The 18,255-nt window shown below is 53.4% G+C and overlaps 1 protein-coding gene across 2 annotated transcripts in view; it reads left to right on the top strand.

The window, feature by feature from the left end:
• The window catches only part of MYO1C (myosin IC), a 27,993-nt gene that overhangs the window by 8,892 nt on the left and 846 nt on the right, over positions 1–18,255 (top strand). For both annotated transcript variants that reach the window (XM_010142268.1, XM_010142269.1), the window contains exons 2-31: positions 276–431; positions 1,068–1,183; positions 4,658–4,856; positions 5,687–5,767; positions 6,519–6,698; positions 6,896–6,994; positions 7,202–7,315; positions 7,713–7,784; positions 8,036–8,155; positions 8,384–8,466; positions 9,157–9,262; positions 9,598–9,678; positions 10,038–10,129; positions 10,737–10,831; positions 11,039–11,085; positions 11,369–11,449; positions 11,619–11,724; positions 12,183–12,300; positions 12,490–12,603; positions 12,778–12,854; positions 12,997–13,065; positions 13,426–13,510; positions 13,705–13,864; positions 14,313–14,396; positions 14,894–14,987; positions 15,073–15,128; positions 15,577–15,712; positions 16,364–16,434; positions 16,871–16,968; positions 17,223–17,322. In XM_010142268.1, coding sequence (XP_010140570.1) covers positions 276–431; positions 1,068–1,183; positions 4,658–4,856; positions 5,687–5,767; positions 6,519–6,698; positions 6,896–6,994; positions 7,202–7,315; positions 7,713–7,784; positions 8,036–8,155; positions 8,384–8,466; positions 9,157–9,262; positions 9,598–9,678; positions 10,038–10,129; positions 10,737–10,831; positions 11,039–11,085; positions 11,369–11,449; positions 11,619–11,724; positions 12,183–12,300; positions 12,490–12,603; positions 12,778–12,854; positions 12,997–13,065; positions 13,426–13,510; positions 13,705–13,864; positions 14,313–14,396; positions 14,894–14,987; positions 15,073–15,128; positions 15,577–15,712; positions 16,364–16,434; positions 16,871–16,968; positions 17,223–17,322 — 3,090 coding nt within the window. The remainder of the gene's footprint in view (positions 1–275; positions 432–1,067; positions 1,184–4,657; positions 4,857–5,686; positions 5,768–6,518; positions 6,699–6,895; positions 6,995–7,201; positions 7,316–7,712; positions 7,785–8,035; positions 8,156–8,383; positions 8,467–9,156; positions 9,263–9,597; positions 9,679–10,037; positions 10,130–10,736; positions 10,832–11,038; positions 11,086–11,368; positions 11,450–11,618; positions 11,725–12,182; positions 12,301–12,489; positions 12,604–12,777; positions 12,855–12,996; positions 13,066–13,425; positions 13,511–13,704; positions 13,865–14,312; positions 14,397–14,893; positions 14,988–15,072; positions 15,129–15,576; positions 15,713–16,363; positions 16,435–16,870; positions 16,969–17,222; positions 17,323–18,255) is intronic.

Here is an 18,255-nt window from a genome sequence, read left to right as displayed (position 1 = left end):
AGGAAGTCTTAGTTTTATTTGCTTTCTGAAACGCTTGTTTGACTGATTGATTTGAAGTTACTGGAAATTTTACACTAACTTTTCCCTAGTTCTGGCTCATCTTCCACCAAGGCAGTTAGTATAAACCAGTTGATAAGGTGTTAGTATACGCTGGCTGATAGTGGGGTTGCTCCGATGTCCTCTCCTTTTTATAGGTCGTCCGTGAGTATTGGTGGTTAACGGTTCTAGTGGAGAAAACCACAGATATCCCAACCTTCCTCTGCTTTTGGTTGCAGGGAGCGGGGACTAACGGTATCCGGCTGATGATGGAGAGCGCTTTGACAGCCCGCGACCGCGTGGGCGTGCAGGACTTTGTCCTGCTTGAGAACTTCACCAGCGAAGCAGCGTTTATTGAAAACCTCCGTAAGCGCTTCAAGGAGAATTTGATCTATGTGAGTAGCAGAGCGACAGCCCCAAAGGTCCTGGCTGAGCTGGCTTTGGGTGTTTGCTGCAGAAGACCTACCACAGCTTTGCTGGCCATTGCATTTGGAGGTGGTGGCATCAGCTGTGAGAGTCTCTGGTTGCTTGTGTCAGAACTAGTCTGGGACACTGTCACGTTACCACGTGTGGGACTCGCTGCAGTGCTCCAGCTGAGCTCTGCTGGCATTTACAGGTCTTGCCAGCACTGACAATCCAGCTCAGACCTCATTCCTCCATTGCACCAGTTCACTCTGTGGCGGGGGTGGCTTTCAGCGGCACCAGGCTTGAGCTTGATCCCCAGTGGTATATCAGAAATCATCCAGCGTTCTTGCTTGTAAAAACTGTTTGTAGGTGCCGTTTTTCAGCAAGGATAACTGCTGGCATAACTCCTGCAAAGGGTGACCTCTTCAGCACCCTTGGCCTCTTTGAAAGGCCTCAGCACCCACGGTGCCCCCCGCCCCACTCCGTGCAGTGAGGCGGGCAGCGCCCCACCATGCAGTGGGGCAGGCAGCCCTTGTCAACAGTCTACGACATCCAGAGCAGTCTGGCCTCGCAGCACATCCCTGCCAGCCCTTCGTAAACCCTCTGCTTTGTGCTCTCTCTTTCAGACGTACATCGGCTCAGTTCTGGTGTCTGTGAATCCGTACAAGGAACTGGAAATCTACAGCAAACAGAACATGGAGCGGTACCGTGGCGTCAGCTTCTATGAAGTTTCCCCTCACCTGTGAGTGGCCTGTGGGTAAACGGTGCCGCTGGTGCCCTCCCCTCGCAGGCGTGTGCAGTGGTGAGATGGCACAACAGATAGGGCTGTGCCTTGGTGCAGACGCAGCACCAAGACTCGCGGGGATGTACAGGATCCGCCGGAGGGTGTGGTGCGTGGCCCTTTCTATTCCTGTTCCTCTCCAAAGAGGATGAGTTGCTGCTGCAAGAGCAGTATTTGGAAAGGGAGTTGGTTCCTTCCTGGCTGGAGGAGCAGAGCTGCTTCCCCAGCCCTGGCAGGACAGGAGTTCATTGTTCCCGGGTTACTTGGGGTCTGCGTGTCCGGGCTGAGAGTTTCCCCTGCTGCTGCATCGCGCGTTCAGCACGGGGTTAACTGGGGCAAAGAGGGTGTCTGTCGGTGCGGTGGTTTCTTTCCTACCTCTGCTCTTACTGCCTGACCAATATTTATCTGGTATTTCCCTTGTTGCTAAGATACCGTCAGCCTGTTGGAACGAGGAATGTATTTATTTACATGGTCTGGCCTGGTGAGTGTTCCCAATTTCCCAGTTAAAAAAAAAAAAAAAACACAACAGTTTGAGGTTTCAAGCTATTTTTGAAAGCATTTGAGTTTTTTTGTCAGACTGAAAGAGAAAGATGGCTGAGAGCTGCGGACATTTGGCTCCAAAATGTTTTCTTTCAGGACCGAGGGCCAAATTGTGAGCACCTCTTGGAGGGATTTTTGGTGGCGGTTTTTTTGTTTTGTTTTGTCTTTTTTCTTTTTAAAAGAGGTCTTGGAAGAGTAAATGATATTATTTTTGAACAAACTGTTTGGATCGTTTCTTATTACTGGCACATAGCCCAGGAGAACAAGGAAAACAGAATGCGCTGCAAGCACAGAGAGGGGAGAAACACCATTACTTGGGACAGTCTGAACACTCGATGGTGTATTTGTTACGATAAAAATGTGATTTTTATAGTATTTCAGGCTTTTCCTGTGGCCCTGCATTCAAACCTTGATCTAGATGTGTCAGTACATCGTGTCCCTGTGCAGGTGCCCAGCTAAGAGATCTGCCCCAGGAAAGTCACTGGCGGAGCCTTAAACCAGCGTCGGTTTAAGTTCCTGGTGAAGCGCCGAGAGGGGTCTGAGGCAGCAGCTCTGGCCGGGCCGCCCAGCCTCACCCCCAGCCTGCGCTCCCAGCGCTGGCAAATCCTCGTGGCTCTGTCGGTACCTTTGGTCCTGTCTTCGGGCAGAGACTGGCTCAGGTGCAGCCACTTTTGCCTGGGCCAAGGTTGCTCTTAAGGACGTCTTTGTCCCTAGGTGAGAATTTTGTGACTGACTGGAAAATTGCTGGGACTGTGGCTGCTTTTTTCGTTGTGTGCAGCAGGTACAGGACTGAGCCTGGTGGCAGGGCTCCTGCATAACGTGGAGCGCCAAGCGGATCTGCTTTAATTCCTGTATGTGCGGTGTAAAGTGACTGAAGTCACAAGGCAGCTGTTCATTTCTTGGGTTCTTCTTTTCTCTGGTTTTAGCTAGTCCCGTTAGAAATCGTAAAGTGGGCAGCTCAGAGTACATCCTTGAGAGCTGCTGTGCCAAACACCAGTGCTGCTCCACCTGGGAAAGCAGGATTTGTTGTTACTGTTTTTATCGTTCTGTTCAAAAACATGACATTATTTGATGATTTACATGACATTATTTGATTAGTCACCCATTTAAAAATATTCTGAGGAGCACTGAAGTGTAGGACTCTGGGCTTCTCCTTTTACAGGATTTCACGTGTTTTTTTTTCCCCTTTCTCCTGTTCTAAACTGATTCTAGAAAACCAAAACGCTTCAAGGTTGCTATTCCAGTGTTAAAGTAGTTTAAGGCCAGGCCAGAGCGCTGAGTTCTCGAGGAAGTGTGTCCCTGTAGTCACAGAAAGGAGAAAAGTTCTCCCTACAGGCTTGAAACACGGCATCCTTCCCAGAGGAAGGATCTGCCACGTCCCTCCTGCGTGTAGCCTGCCAGGGGGCCCGGAGACAGTGACCACAAACATCTTGAAGTAAAGCGATGCTGCTTGTGGTCTGCAGGACTGCTGCTTTCTGCTTGAACTCACAGGGCAGTGAAATCCCCCAGGAAAGGCACAGTCTAGAGGCAGTTATTCAAATTAAAATTAAATTTTGATTTATTTGACTGTTCTCAAAACAGTTCAAAGACTGAATTTGGATGGGAGGAGAAGGGCTGGATGACTTCAGAGGGCTACGTGTGCGGTTGTGTTGCTAGGTAGCTCCTTGGTGTTGCCTTAGCACCAAGTATTAATAGATCTGAGAAGGCCACAGCGGTTATTTTGGTGTGATTATTTCTAATTAATTTCACAGCATGAGCATTTACAAAAAAACCCTCAAAACCAAAAGCAAAGCTACTAAAAGGCTGTCAAGTGTGCGAAGACAGGATGTCTGCCTGATCGCCACTGCAAACGCCGTTAGGGAGGTTGTCTCACACGAGTGTGTTGTGAAGGGCTGATGCTCCTCGTTTATCCTCTCCTGTTGCATCTTTCTGGTCTCTCTTCTCCTCTCCCCCAGCGGAAACCATCGTCACCTCATCCTCCCGCTCCCTGGTGTTCTAATAGTGTGTGCGGTTCTCGGTGTAAGATCCTGTCTGGTCTGTCACGGGGAGGAAAGGAGAAGCGAAAGCAAGAGCGACCAAGGACAAAGCCGGGCTCCGGGGCCAGCAGCAACAAACCCTGGCTGTGCGCAGGCGGGAGGGACCGTCTGGTGCTCTGGCCTAAGCTGCGGGGGTAGCTTAAGTAGCTTAGGAGTCTGTGCTGGCTCATCTGATTCTTCCCACTACACGGGAGAAGCTGTGAGAGGTTGGGCTATTCTGGAGCCACCCAGAGAGCCAAGTGCAGTTGTGACCTTCTGAGTGTGTCAGCACTTACAAGGTGAGGTAGAATAAAGATCGACGGAAAACACGATGTTTCCTGAATGTAAAGCGCTTTTGTCCCCTGGGACTGATGCTGACAGGTCCTCTTCATTTAGAAAAGTTTATCTGCACCGTTTAGTGTCTTTTAGAGAAACTCTTCTCAGCAGAGAGTCGAAAGAACAGATTCTAAAGGGATCTGGGCTTTGTGCTGTCACCCTGCAGGAACCTGGCTCAGTGGTTGAGATGTGTATAGTGGTGTTGGCAATCTCCTGTGCTGTCACCAGAGTCCGCGAGCAAGGTGCCTCTGCTAGGAGTCCATGCTGAGGGACAGGCTGGGCTGAGGAGTCTCTGCCCTTCACTCCTGGAAACAGTCTGATGCCTGGTTCTCCCTGTCCCTCAGCTACGCCATTGCCGACAATTCGTACCGCTCCCTGCGCACGGAGAGGAAGGATCAGTGTATTCTTATCTCCGGCGAGAGCGGGGCTGGCAAAACGGAGGCCACCAAGAATAGGAGTCCATGCTGAGGGACAGGCTGGGCTGAGGAGTCTCTGCCCTTCACTCCTGGAAACAGTCTGATGCCTGGTTCTCCCTGTCCCTCAGCTACGCCATTGCCGACAATTCGTACCGCTCCCTGCGCACGGAGAGGAAGGATCAGTGTATTCTTAGCTCCGGCGAGAGCGGGGCTGGCAAAACGGAGGCCACCAAGAAGATCCTGAAGTACTATGCTGTCACTTGTCCAGCCAGTCAGCAGGTGGAAACCGTGAAGGACCGTCTGTTACAATCCAACCCCGTCCTGGAGGTAACTCTAGAGGCTGCAGCACTGGATCTTGACTTTGAGTCACTCACATTTTCCAGCGGAGGGGATGGGGGCAGCGGGACCCCCCGGGCATGGCTGAACAGAGCGGATCATGTATGCTGGGAACGCTGGTTCACGGCATCTGGGCAGATCGTTTGCGCTGCCCACCCAGGGGAATCCCGGTTAGCTTCCAAGGCACAGGAGCGGCCGTCTGCTGCTGAACTCGCCTGGCCCACCAGGACGGTTCTGGAGCAGGAGAGGCGTTGGGCGTGGGAAGAGCGCGGGGGCAATGCAGTTTGCAAAGCCCCAAGCGGACACGTCCGCTGCCCTGCCCGCTGAGAGAGACATTTGTGGGTGTGTTTTCTGGTGCTGTGGTGTCCTCTAGTGTCCAGTCCAGAGCTGCCTTGGTGGTTCCCTGGGGTGTTTCCGCTCTGGGCTCAGAGGTGTGCTCCCTGCACCGAAAGGGGTGCTGGCCATGGGAGGGGGAGGCCTGCCCCGACAGTGGGGCCATGGGTGAGCAGAGAGCTGCGGTGAAAGGGGAGGCTCGGAAAAGACTGTCAGACATGGCATATGTTGTCAGCAGTGAACTGGCGTTAAACTCAGCTTACTAGAGAGTGGGCATGATTTCAGAGACGTGCTCCATCTGCGGCGCTTGCACTGGGGAGGAAGATCAGCCCCAGAATTTGGGCAGCAATCTGTTTGCTTCTTGGTTTCCCTTGCAAAAGGACAAGCCTAGGCTTTAACAGCGTAAATAAACAAGTGGCAGCTTCAAAATGTTTATAAATAATCTTACTGGATACTTGTTTATTTTTCTCTAATTGTTTGCCTTTCAGGCCTTTGGAAATGCAAAAACCCTGCGGAATGACAACTCCAGCCGATTTGGGAAGTACATGGATGTGCAGTTTGACTACAGGGTAACTTGGAATACTGCGGTTTACATGTCAGGCCACGGCAGGGCTCTGGTGCCTGCGCTTTCTTGTCCGGCTCTGTGTGTGGAGCAATTGTTCCGCATTCCACTGACAACAGCCTAAGCAGCGTCTGTCGTAGCAAAGTCTGGTTCCAGCGGTTTTTATAGTACACGCTTCCCTTTTTCTTCCCTCCCCTCTGTATAAGGGCACGGTGAGGTTACACCCCCTCGTTCCTGGGGCTGTGTGTGCACCATGCGAATGGAGACTCACAGCTAAACCCCGCTCAGGCAGCTGTGAGCTGAAGATGGGCTCTGTCCTGTGCAACTTTGCCTAATGTTTGGTTTGATTCCGATCCCAGCTGCCCCGCACGGGGAGGACGAGCAGCTCGGCATGCTGCGGCGGTTCGAAAGTGCCGGTGGGTAATCCCGCCACACTCACAGTTTGGTCGCTTTTCCTTTGTGTGCAGTTCCTTCCCAGAAGGCTTCTTCCCCAAGTCAGGATCCCACTTGGTGTGTGCTGGAGCCGTGACCTGTGTCCCGGCATGTCACTGTCACTCGAGCTCACTTCGCCCGCCCCTCCGAGAGCTCCATCTGCTGCTCTGCTCTAGCTGACGCAGAGATTCTGCTACACAGCAGATCATTTTCTGTCTCTTTGAGGCTGTCGTTTTGTATCCTCTTGGTCTCTGAATAGACCACCAGAAGCAGAGACGTTTTCCGTTGTGCCGATGAACTATTTCAGCATCTCTGTTTTGACTTAGGGGGCTCCTGTCGGGGGCCACATCTTGAACTACCTCCTGGAGAAATCCCGCGTTGTGCACCAGAATCACGGAGAGAGGAACTTCCACATTTTCTACCAGCTGCTAGAAGGAGGGGAGGAGGACTTGCTGCGAAGGCTGGGCCTCGAGAAGAGCCCCCAGCAGTACCACTACTTAGTAAAGGTATGAATTAACTAGGAGTTCTTACAATAGTCCTATGGTATAGGACTGAGACATTCCCAGTAGACTTGGTAGTTTCTTTCCCTCCCTTCAAAAGTAACACCAAGATGACTGCGGTGAAAAGAAGCACGTGGCAGAAGCGTGAGTCAATGTATCTTTGGCAATAATTTTCTTATTTCTGTCAAACTGTGTCTTTTTAGGGTCACTGCGCTCGAGTCAGCTCCATAAATGACAAAAACGATTGGAAGATTGTGCGAAGAGCCCTGTCCGTTATAGGCTTTGACGACACCGAGGTGGAGGTAAGGCCAGTGTGACAGCACAGCTCATCTGCCGGCTCCCGAGGAGGAGTTCTGCTTTGATGTGTTATTTCTGCCCAAAGGCACCCCTCGGAGTGAAAGTATTCCCCGCAAAAATCCTGAAAAAACCCACCCAAACTTTCCCCCAAAACGGGAAATCTCCCTCTGTGTTCCCTTCATCCTCCCTCCTGCCTGTTGCTTCCATCCTAGGATTTGCTGAGCATCGTGGCCAGCGTCCTGCATCTGGGGAACGTGCAGTTTGCGGCTGACGAGCAGGGAAATGCTCAGGTCACCACAGAGAACCAGATTAAATACCTGGCTCGGGTGAGTCTCTGTGCCAATATTCCCATCAAAGCCCTTTAAGCAACAACTTCTGCATTTACCACTGGATCCGCCACTGACTTCAGGTTTTCGCCTTCAGGCAGCGGGGTAGGAACAGCCCTACTCCAGAGGAGAGCTCTCAAGAACGAGCCACCCTGTGGCTTTGCTTAGTCACTTCTTTGTGTCACGACAGTCCAGCCCGTTTCTTTGCTAGATTATCGCTGCCCATGCGGGAGGGAAGGGAAGGGCTGAGGCTGCCAAAGCCCTGCAGCGTGAATGGGAAATAAAGGGTAGTTTCACTGGACTGTGATTTTAGGAGCCTTTCTGAGGGCTTAAAACTACTATGGGTAAGTTCAACCTACTGCTTCATAAATTGATTGAATATTCTATTGCTTTGCAGCTTCTAGCGGTCGAGGGCTCCGTTCTGCGAGATGCTTTGATCCACAAGAAGATCATCGCGAAAGGGGAGGAGGTAAGGACGTGACCTGGGCATCCGGGAGCACACGGCATTCAACCAGGCGGGCGATGCGCCCTCAGCGCTCTTGCTGGAACTAGACAGCTCACCTCTCGCTGGCCAAGGGAGGTCGTCGGGGCAGGAGTCCCTCAGCCTGACCTACGGCTGGGAGGCAGCGGCGTGAGCCGTTGAGCGGCTGTTTGTTAGAAGGAACTAGGGAAACTTAACCCCTCGGTGGAATGGCTGTTGAGTGGCTCTTCTGCCCGCAGCTCGTCAGTCCTCTGAACCTGGAGCAGGCAGCCTACGCCCGGGATGCGCTTGCTAAGGCGATATACGGGCGCACTTTCTCCTGGCTGGTCAACAAGGTCAACAAGTCTCTTGCTTACAAGGTAAAGGAGCCTTTTGTTTGCTGATACCCAACCAAGCGTGAAAGGAAGTTTCAAATCTTGGAGCTGCAAAGCAGAGAGGGGGGCAGCTCCGTGCTGAACTGTGATTTCTAAATGAACTTGTGTCCAATTAAGAGGGTAAGGAGGGAAGATGTAATTGGACAGGTAAGATCCTGCGACAGCTCGTAGCCGTGAGTACACACCAATGCTTATTTTTTTGCCCTCTTGTAGGAAGGAGAGTTTCCGGGCTGGAGAAGTACGACAGTTCTGGGATTGCTCGATATCTACGGATTTGAGGTTTTCCAGCACAACAGGTTTGTTCCAGTCAGTGTCTCTGAGGTCTGGTAAACTCTGTGGGACCTCATTCATTGCAGCGTTTTCTCTCTGTTGTGAATTAAGGCATCGTTCCATCTCTGCTTCTCTTAGTGAGAGAGGAGAGATGACGTTTCAGCTTTAGGAAATAAAGGAGGAATAACCGATAATCACGGAGCTCCCCACGCTTGGGGCACCCAGCTAATAATTACCAATTACAGCTGTTAAAGGTCCGGTGTTCTAGAGAGACTGTTGCCTTTTGGGGGCATATTCCCGCGGTAGTTTGAGCTGTGCCTTTGCCCAGCCCTGTGGCACGGTGGTGGCCGTTGTGGGGTCTTTCACGGTGGTGTGGCTGGGAACACACAGCTCTAGAACTGCCGCTGTGTCCATCTGCAACCCGGCTCGGGCAGATGCAGAGAACTGAGACTCCCACATTTCCCAGAGTGCTCTTGGGCACTACTTAGATGTTTCTGTGTTCCTCCCTTCATGTCTGTTTTTCCCTCCTTCTGGAACTCTGTCGTGAGATCCACTAAATGATAAACTTAGTCCATGATTGCAGGCAATAAACAAACATCTCACCCAATCTCTCCTATTTCTCTTGCTTTACACAGATCCCGCGGCTGCCCTCTGGTTACAGCTGCTTTTACTGGTGGTACGGTGCTAGTGATTGTCTCTCTGATTTCTGTTTGCAGCTTTGAGCAGTTTTGTATTAATTATTGTAATGAAAAATTGCAGCAGCTCTTCATAGAGCTCACGCTAAAGTCCGAACAAGAGGAATACGAGGCCGAAGGCATAGCGGTAAGAGCCACTGTGCGCCCTTCCCCGCTCTCCTCCCTGGTCCCTCCCGCGGCGGCTGAGGAAAGAGCTAATAATGCTCAGCAGCGCCTTCCTTTCTCCTTCCTGTTCCAAACACTGGTGACTCTGAGGCAGCTACCAGTGAGCCAGGCCATTCCCTGACAGAAAAACCCTTTTGAAAAAGAGAGTACGAGGAAAACAAATCTGTTGAGTGACAAAGCTTGGTTTCAGATCGGACGGAAAGACGATTGAAGTGTTGTCTGAAATGTTCTGAAATGTTCACTTGTTTTTCCAGACTAGAATTGTTTTCACCCGAGTGTCATTTCTTGTCTTTCTAGTGGGAACCAGTTCAGTATTTCAATAACAAAATAATCTGTGATTTGGTGGAAGAGAAATTCAAAGGCATCATTTCTATTCTGGTGAGTTAACACCACCTTTTGCAATTAAAACTGGAGCAGTGTGGTGGGAAACCAGGGGCAGAAGAAAGGTCTAAGCTTACACTGGCATTGTTCGGGCAGGTGGGAAGAGCTCCGACAGAGCAGACAGTGACACCATTGAGTCACACTGTGTCACCTCCATCTGCTCTTGGGAGAGCAGCTTCCAGGCCAGGCAGTCTGGAAGGAGAAAAGCGTTTTCCTTTGCAGCTCAGCAATTCGTCTGTTGCACTAGAAGGCCAAAGGGTCAAACGGGGGCGGTGTTTCAGTGAGACCGAACCAGAGCTGGCCCGTGCGCTGGCAAGCACCGCGAGAAATCAGCGTGGGCTCGTGTGTGTCTGTAGGATGAAGAGTGTCTGAGACCGGGGGATGCCACAGATACGACGTTCTTGGAGAAACTGGAGGAAACCGTGAAGAACCACCCGCATTTCGTCACGTGAGTGTGCCCACAGCTGGGGGCGGTTATGCTGGTGTGACAGTGCCTCGAGCTTGAGTTATTGCTAGAGAACCGTGTAACACGTGGGGGGTGTGGCAGTGGCATCTGGGGTGTCCGGAGTCCCCCAGAACAGGTGATGGTGTTTCCTTCTGCAGAGACATTAGACTGTAAGTGAAGAGAACGCAGAGTAACCAGGTGTGTCTCTTCCTGGTGTCCTGCTGCCGGCACGTCCAAGGAACTTGCAGTCTTGCAGCTTCCTGGCTCTTCCAAGATCTGGCCCAACCCTTCAGGTGTGACAAACTCCCTGGTTGGGAGTATGAGGCCAGATAGTTGCCCAGCACTGGTGGCTTCGTGGGGGAAGATGAGCAGTGACCCAAGCCAGGCCTAGGAATCACGAGAGCGAGGAGCAGAACGTCACTGGTGAAGGCCGTGCAGAGGGGTGGGTGCGTGATTCAGGCAGTGTGGAGAGGTTCCCACTGACCAACCCACCTCTGTGCCCGCGGTTCACACAGCCCCACTCTGGGATCCAGGGCCACGGCGCTTTTGGAAGGGAATCGCCCCGTAAAACAGATGTTTGTGTCTCCTGAAGCTTCTTCGCTTTCTCCAGGCACAAGCTCGCTGACCAAAAGACTCGCAAGTCTCTGGGGCGGGAGGAGTTTCGGCTTCTGCACTACGCTGGAGACGTCACCTACAGTGTTGCAGGTAAGTGTGTGCATCATCTCCGCTGTCTCTCGCTTGTTTCTCCTCCTCCCGTCCTCTGCCCTTTGAATTTAACCAGCCTCGCTCTGTAGTCGAGAAAAACCTGGGCACAGAACACATCCAAATTAATCTCCCATCTCAAATCCCTGCCTGGTGGTGCAGTTCCTGCGGAACCGCGGTGGCAGCCTGAGCAGATTCTTTTTCTTCCAGGTTTTCTAGATAAAAACAATGACCTTCTCTTTCGGAACCTGAAGGAGGTGAGTGTGGGTAGAGGACAGTCCTCAGCAGAAGAAGGAGTCGGGTTTAAAACGGGGGCGGCACCTGGGGGAAAAGGGTCTGGTGGACTCCGAATCTGCTGGACTCACGGGGACGGTGTCCCCGTGGCTGCAGTTTGAAAAGACAAACAAAGGTGCCCAAAGTTCATTTTATTATTAAAAAAGCAAAAGAAAACAAACCCCTAGACAAGCCGTTTTGTCCCCTGTGCTTTTGACGGTCTCTGAAGAATTCTCTGTATGTCTGTGAACACGTCTCTCTCTGCAGACCATGTGCAACTCCGAGAACCCCATCATAAATCAGTGCTTTGACAGGACGGAGCTGACAGACAAGAAGAGGCCTGAAACGGTAAGAACAGCGGAGCTGATGGAGGTGGGACTGTTTCCTCTCTTTAAACGACACCTCCTCTCTCACTGGCCATCTGAGCTCGAGCCTCTGGGGTTTAAAGCTGGGAGCCGGGCCTGTTCTGCAGCCACAGGTACCAGCTTCATGCACCCTTTTCTTTCTTTTCTCCTAGGCCGCCACGCAGTTTAAAAACAGCCTCTCCAAACTCATGGAGATCCTGATGTCCAAAGAACCCTCCTACATCCGCTGCATGAAACCCAACGATGCCAAGCAGGCTGGTAGGACCCTGGTGGCCACTCCTCTTTTTTGTGTTCAGCGAGGCACAGGGTGGGGCTCCAACGGAGAAATCCCGCGGGGTGCTTTCGTTGTGGGTCTGTGCCGGAGCTGCTTGTAGGGAGGAGGTGGCAGTTCCAGCAGCCAGGACTCAGAATGGGAGCACTGGTCTTGGGCAGAGCAGGGTCACGTTCAAAGGGAAGAACAGTTAACCTAGGTGACTTCCTTTTGATGGCCTTTATTCTCCCTCCTGTGTGCAGAGAACATCCTAGAGGGGAACTTTGAGGAACTACAGATAAATGTATGTTAAAGGGGGAGAAGGCAGGAGGCAGCGTGGGGTGGGGCTGGCGCGTGAGGTCAGCGGTGGCTGTGTCAGATGGAACCAAGAACGCGCGTTCCCCTGCTCCAGCGGACGGGACAGCTGTGCACTGATCATGTTTCTCTGTTTTCTTGCTCTCTCGAGATCGATTTGATGAAGTTCTAATCCGACATCAGGTGAAATACCTGGGGCTGATGGAGAACCTCCGAGTGCGCAGGGCCGGCTTTGCGTATCGAAGGAAATACGAAGTTTTCCTGCAGAGGTAGGGTCACCCGGGGCTGCTCCCTCCTGCTGCTGCCGCCCCGCCGATGCTGAGGCTGGGGCGCTGTTCTGAGCAGCTCTTACACCCAACAGAGCGGCTTTCTGCGGGGAGGGAGGAGCGTGGCCCTTCCCGCTGCCCTCTGCGGACTGGAATTCCCTCCCCAAGATTTCTTCTGCTGTCACTTGACAGGTACAAGTCGCTTTGTCCGGAGACGTGGCCCACGTGGGACGGGCGGCCCCACGACGGGGTGGCTGTGCTGGTGAAGCATCTGGGCTACAAGCAGGAAGAGTACAAGATGGGCCGGTGAGTTCTCCCCTCGGTTTGGGATTCTGAGTCACAGGACGTCGTGTCATTGCTTTCAAACACGGCTGCGCTGTCTGCCGGGGGAGGAAGGGTTAGGGCTCCCAAAGGGGACGCGAAGGGCAGGAAACAAACCTCTCCGCCACATTCAACAGAATTCTGCATTTCTATTTCTAGAACAAAGATTTTTATCCGCTTTCCCAAGACCTTGTTTGCGACGGAAGATGCTCTGGAAGTGAGGAAGCAGAGTCTGGGTGAGTCACACACGGTTTCACGGACAGTCTGCTCGCTGTTTCCCCCCGCTTTTTTTTTTATTGCTGCTTGTTCAGGGAGAGCGTTTTGTACCAAAATCTGCTGGGTCACCATTTCAAATGCTGTTTTTTCTGGCACTTCCAGCAACAAAAATGCAGGCCACGTGGAGAGGCTTCTACCGTCGAAAGAAATTCCGGCACATGAAGCACTCAGGTAGGAGAGGGGAAGCTGCAGGGCCGGGTGACCGCGGGGTTTGAAGCGGCCACTGTTGTCAGGGATGACTCGAGGTTGATGTGTGCAAGGAGTGGTCCCAAAGCTTGGCTGGAAGGTGCTGGAGTGGCACCGTCCGTCTGCGAGGCTCTGAGCCAGGGCAGCAGCTTCGCTGGTGCTCACCCCGCACTGCCCGTCCTTTTTGCTGACGTTCACCCACGGCATCACACCGCTCTGACCCGCAAGGAGACTCGTCCCCTCTGCCAGCTGCAGGCGGGTGACTCCGGCGTGGGCTGGCTGGGTTGAGGGGAGGCGGTGCTGGCGTGAGGCGCTCACCTCGTGCCCCGTTCCTGTTGTTTCTAGCAATAGCGATCCAGTCCTGGTGGCGGGGAACCTTGGGCCGCCGAAAAGCTGCCAAGAAGAAGTGGGCGGTAGAGACTATCAGGAGGTGCGTAAAGAAGAACCCCAGCTGTCAACTGGCTCTAAGAAAAAACTTTGCTATTTCTACAGTGTAATTTTTTTTTAAATAAATTACAGCTCTTAAATGAAGCCCATAAAATGGTTGGATTGGAAGAGACCTCTAAACATCACTAACTTTGATCACTTTTCTGATTTTTTTAATACAGTGTTGTTCTTCCTCAGGTTCATCAAAGGTTTTATTTACCGGAATCACCCTCGCTGCCCAGAGAACGAGTATTTCCTTGATTACATCCGCTTCTCCTTCCTGATGAACCTCAAGCGGAATCTACCAAAAAGTGTTTTGGACAAGTCGTGGCCGACCCCTCCACCGTCGCTCTGCGAGGTAGGAACAGCCACAGTCCCCCAGTCACCAGGGGCAGGGTGGGAGACCACGGGCCACCAAAGGCCTGAGGGAACGCTCCTGGGGAGAACGTTACACTCCTCTGTCCTGTCGTGTGGTTATTGCATCTGGCAGAAGCGGTTGTGTAGCTGATGAAAGCAAACGTGCAGGCAGTCCCCGTTCCCTTCTCCAGAGGCCCCGGGTGGCCTGTGGGACAGCTGGAAGCAAGAGCTCCTGGTATCCGTTCTCCATGCTAAAGCACTTGGAGAACATTACAGGACAAACTCTCGTGGAAGGGTTTTCATTTTAATTTAAAGGTGACTCTCATTACTGAGACGCTGTTTTCATCAGCAGTTGATGTGCTGCCGTGGCTTCTCCTCTGTCCTCACCCTTTGAAGGGGTTTGCGGGTCAGTCTGAGCTGTTCTCAGTTCTGTGCGGTTCCTCCTTCAGGCATCGCAGCTGCTGCGGCAGCTCTGCATGCAGAACATGGTCTGGACCTACTGCAAGAGGATCAGCCCCGAGTGGAAGCAGCAGGTAGGGGACGTGAATTCTGCGGGTGGTGCCACGAGCAGGAGGGGGTCTCGGAATTAGTGACTGGGAGAAACGACGGGGAGGAGGAGCTGGATGGAGGGACAAGGGCACTGCTGTGCAGGCAGGGGCGAGGTGAACAGCAGCAGCTGGTCGAGATCCACGAGAACGCTGTGACTTTGTTAGAGACAAACACCTGAAAACTAGAACATGTGTAAAAGGAACCCAGTACGCACCCGTTCCAGGACATCCTCTGAACAGTGGGGTACGTCCCTGCCCCTCACGCCCAAACCGACAGCCCTGTTTCTCGTCCCGGGGGAGATAAGTGCTCGAAGCCGCGTTGTTTGGGTTGTACCACCAGGAGCACAGCACGCGTGGCGCAGGCACGGACCCAGTCATCCCCACCCCCCCCAAACGCAGAGGGAGCATCTCTTCAAGACCAATTAATCATTTTATTATGGAGACGGTCGGTACTGAACAGGACTCATCTTTTGTCCTTGCAGCTGGAACAAAAAGTAATCGCCAGTGAGATTTTTAAGGGTAAAAAAGACAATTACCCGCAGAGCGTTCCTAGGCTCTTCATCAACACCCGACTCGGTGAGTAGCTGTTGAAGCTCAACGCAAGGCGGGGGTTAATCTAGTCTTTTATTCCTAGAAACTTCTTTCTGTGTTTTTGATACAGGGAATGAAGAGATAAATGCCAAAGTTCTTCAGGCTTTAGAAAATGAAGCAATTAAGGTGAGATACGAGTCCTCGTCCTTGTCCTTTTGTCAGGCTTCTCAGTTGCTCAGCAGAGTATCAAGATTCTGAAGAAAACGCAGCCAGGATTGTACCTTTCGTTAGTCCTCTGACACCGCAGCAGATACTCTGTGGAAAAGCTGCTGGCTCGGAAATAGGGAAAGTGGGGCAGGTTTAATTCTGTCGGGTCAGAACTGAGGGTCGCGGTGGCAGGAGAGGGAAGGGGGAACCCACACAGACTGAACCCAGAGTGGGTTTACCATGCGCCCGGTCGGAGAGCTCAGAACTCCTCCGGGTCAGGCCAGGCTGTGGCAGAACCGAGAGGGGGACTCGGAAGAACGGTCTCCACTCCCCGTTCAGCAGCTGCTGGTCAGTAACCTCCAGCCACAGGGGAGGTCGCTGACAACTAAGCAAAGGGCGTTTTCCGCCCTGTTAACACGTGTTTCAGTACGCAGTTCCCGTGATCAAGTATGACCGGAAAGGATACAAAGCACGAGCTCGGCAGCTGCTCCTCACCCAGAACGCTGCTGTCATCGTTGAAGAATCCAAAATCAAACAGCGGATCGACTACGGCAACCTGACAGGTACGCGCCCCCTCCTGAGCCCTTTCCCCACTGCAGGGCAGTTAGTTACTCTGTTCCTGCACAGCAGCTGCTGGAGCCACTGCTGCCGCTTTCAGCCCTCAAAATACCTGACGCAGGTGGTACCTGTAGAGGGGGGAGCTGGGCCAGAGGAAGAAACCTGCTGTGCCTGTGGTCATGGCTTGGCTTTGTCTGGAACCCCTGGCCTCAGCTCCAGCTCCTCCTCACAGCCAGTTTTGGTGCTCACCCCCTCCACCTCTGCCTGGTGCGTTTGTAACTGCCCCCAGCAGAAGTGGATTCCAAGAGCAGCACAAATGTGGGTTCGGCGTTGCTAATCCAGTTTGCATCTCAAGTCCCAAACCCCTCTGTGAGGAAGCAGGGACAGCACAGTGCCCACCCCCCCAAGAGAGAGGAGTGTTCCTGTCCCCACAGGGGAGCGGGAGCGCTGGATCCAGAGCCTGAGGCGCTCACACTGCAGTGTAACGAGAACCCGCAGCAGCTCGGGACGGGCTATGCCGGGAAGCGGCTGTGGGGGCAGCTGTTGGGTTTCTTGGTGCGGGAACAACAGTTGCTGCGTTTCTGGGAGGTTCTGAAACACGAACGAGACCCCCGGTAGCATCGTGTTGGCTGTCACAGGGCTGCTCTCTCTTGCAGGCATCTCCGTCAGCAGCCTGAGCGACAACCTGTTTGTGCTGCACGTGCACTGTGAGGATAACAAGCAGAAGGTAGGGGCGCTCGCCCGCCCTTCCCCAGCCACCTCTGGAAGTGGTTAAGGCACCAAGAGCAGAAGATCCAGCTGGAGGGGCAGGGGGAGGACACACGGTGACGTGTCTGTAACTAACTTGGTGCCAGCTCTGAATGGCCTTTCACTTCCATTTTCTTGTGCTCGTGGCTGGGGCTCACCCCTGGCTCACGCACCTGCAGGAGTGGTGCTGCCCCTGGCCCTGTTCATGAGACCTTGCTGTAACCAAACTGCTGTAGGTGCAGTGCGACTGCCGAGGCAGGCCCCCAGATCAGGCCAGGCCTGGTCTGCTTGGAGGGAGGGTGGTTTTCCCTCTGTCCCCGTTACGACAGAACGGTCCTTCTGGTGTACCCGACTACGGTCACTGTCCAGCCATGGACAGCCATGATCTGAACCCGCTGCCTCCTCTCTCCTCCCAGGGAGACGTTGTACTTCAAAGCGACCATGTGATTGAGACACTAACAAAGACAGCGATGCAGGCTGACAAAGTCGACAACGTCAACATCAACCAGGGCAGGTGAGTGAAGCCATGTCCTGCTCAGGAGCTGCCAGGGTTTTCTTGTGCTGCTTCTAACAAGAGCTCTGCCGCGGCAGCCGGGGCCTACAGACACACATCCAACATCCTCGCTAGGGCTCCGTGTCCTTGAGCAAGCAGATCTGTCGCAGCTCGACATCAACACCAGGCAGCCCCCTACACAGCCAAAGGGTAAAACTAAGCCGGTGGTGCAGTCACAAACACCCACAGCTGTTCTCATCTCTTTTTCTTGGCAGCATAAAATTCACTGTTGGGCAAGGCAAAGAAGGCATCATTGACTTCATCTCGGGATCGGAGCTGCTCATAGCCAAAGCCAAGAACGGCCACCTAACAGTGGTGAGTGTGGGCTGTGGCGGCAGAGAACCCGCCCTTCTCTCCCTGGCTCCAGCCCCAGCTTTGGGCATGCCCCAGAGGATGCTGCTCTTTTTCTTGGCAGCATAAAATTCACTGTTGGGCAAGGCAAAGAAGGCATCATTGACTTCATCTCGGGATCGGAGCTGCTCATAGCCAAAGCCAAGAACGGCCACCTAACAGTGGTGAGTGTGGGCTGTGGCGGCAGAGAACCCGCCCTTCTCTCCCTGGCTCCAGCCCCAGCTTTGGGCATGCCCCAGAGGATGCTGCCCCCTGACCTCCTCCCCGGCTGCAGCCCTGCACTGTGCCTCTCGTCAGCGGTCACCAGGGACTGCCAGGCTCACTCGGTCTCCTCCAGTGACTGTCCTGCCAGTCACTCCTTAGTGCTGGACTGTTTCAAATCAAATTCTAGGAAGACATGTAAAGACACAGGAAGCAAAGAGCTTCCCCAAACGAATGCCTCTTCCCTTCTCTGCCTGCTCATGGTCTCCCTGCTGGTCACACTCAGCCACGCGGCTGCCCCATCGCAGGTGGGGCAGCCCCTCCGTGTCCCCCGCCGCGGGGGGGGCACCCCCTCCGCAGCACCTCCCTGCGCCTGCTCCCCAGCCCGCTGAGGCTGACTGGCCCCCGAGCAGCTGTCACCTCTCCACTCTGCTCTGCAGGGTCTGTCCTAGCAGCAGCTGTGCTGCCGGTTCAGCGGTCACCAGGGACTGCCAGGCTCACTCGGTCTCCTCCAGTGACTGTCCTGCCAGTCACTCCTTAGTGCTGGACTGTTTCAAATCAAATTCTAGGAAGACATGTAAAGACACAGGAAGCAAAGAGCTTCCCCAAACGAATGCCTCTTCTCTTCTCTGCCTGCTCATGGTCTCCCTGCTGGTCACACTCAGCCACGCGTCTGCCCCATCGCCGGTGGGGCAG

Source organism: Buceros rhinoceros, unplaced genomic scaffold, assembly GCF_000710305.1.
Source record: "Buceros rhinoceros silvestris isolate BGI_N320 unplaced genomic scaffold, ASM71030v1 scaffold4938, whole genome shotgun sequence".
Taxonomy (NCBI): Eukaryota; Metazoa; Chordata; class Aves; order Bucerotiformes; family Bucerotidae; genus Buceros; species Buceros rhinoceros.
This window is presented reverse-complemented; position numbering and strand designations above follow the sequence as displayed.